The sequence below is a fragment of the Sinocyclocheilus grahami genome, unplaced genomic scaffold (genome assembly GCF_001515645.1).
Source record: "Sinocyclocheilus grahami isolate Dianchi unplaced genomic scaffold, SAMN03320097.WGS_v1.1 scaffold16644.1, whole genome shotgun sequence".
Taxonomy (NCBI): domain Eukaryota; kingdom Metazoa; phylum Chordata; class Actinopteri; order Cypriniformes; family Cyprinidae; genus Sinocyclocheilus; species Sinocyclocheilus grahami.
The window spans coordinates 1,919-3,018 of NW_015516208.1; the positions used below are offsets into that span (position 1 = coordinate 1,919).

Here is a 1,100-nt window from a genome sequence, read left to right on the forward strand (position 1 = left end):
ATCAGAGATATGACAAAAACGCTGAGAGGAAGACACACGCACGGGCAAGGAGATGGATCTCTTCATCAGAATCTCTCTCTCTGGGCCGGGGCTTCTGGGAGTCAAACGAGGGCCTGGATACAGAAACTCCCGGGTGTCTTCTTCAAATGTGGCCAGGATCTCACCCTCTGCACAGTCAAATAAAAAATACATGATGGAACGTTGAATTCTATCCATTTTTCTTGACAGCTCTGGGTAATCAAGTTGTTTCGGGGTAATAAAGCGGTTTCATTGAAAGCAGCATGATTTATGCATACTGTAATGAGAGTGCTCGGTCCAATAATGTATGTATTCCCCTGCTGATATTGGTTCATTTTTGAAATTGTACTAGCAGGTCTGAGAATTCGGTCGTTGCGTCAACAGCAAAAGCTGGAGCCTTCAATCAAAGCTGAGCTCAAATGTAATGTTTTCGGTTTACAGCGCTATGTTGGAGAACTCAATCTACAGCCTCAAATATCTGTCAGTGTTACAGCTGGAATGGATGTGAGATCTTACCTGGAGGAATGAGCTGAATGAGCTCTAAAGATGTTGTATCATCTGCAGCAGAGGAAAAAAAACATGATGGAAAGGTATATAAGTTTATTGATCTGAGGTTTATGAAAGAACACAGGACAAACTGAAGTCAGCCCAAAGGATTCTTACTTTCCAGATGCTCAGCTACAGCACCCAGGTCAACTGCTCCCACAAAGGTCTGTCGAAGAGAAACAAAATAAAAGAAATCAGACGGTAAGATAGCATGTGTCACAGGTTGAACTGAATCAAAGGCGTTTTAATAAAGTCTTACCTTCACAAACACCATTTTTTCATGCAGCAGCAGAGGGAAAACTGGAGGAACACACTTGGACTTCTGATACTGGCCCATTATCCGAACACTCACATAAATGTCTTCTTGGGATGGTAACACCACCCCTGGACAAGTTATCTATAGGAGGAAAAACATTAACACGAGGTCATCTTACACCATATTTCATATCATTATATTTTACATTATCTTTCATGCTGCTCCTTTGAGCTTTCTATTCATCAAAAAATCCTGAAAAAAAGTATCACAACTGCTGAAA

General features: G+C 41.3%; 1 protein-coding gene across 1 annotated transcript; it reads right to left on the reverse strand.

Annotated features, from left to right (window-relative positions):
* Window positions 1-20: 20 nt before the first annotated feature.
* LOC107579324 (spermatogenesis-associated protein 6-like) lies at window positions 21-963 on the reverse strand (the record flags this gene model as incomplete). The annotated part of the gene is made up of 4 exons (XM_016265167.1): window positions 824-963; window positions 682-730; window positions 535-576; window positions 21-167 (listed from the first exon to the last, which is right to left on the reverse strand). Coding segments are annotated over exons 1-4 (316 nt in total), but the record flags the coding sequence as incomplete, so codon positions are not given.
* Window positions 964-1,100: the final 137 nt, after the last annotated feature.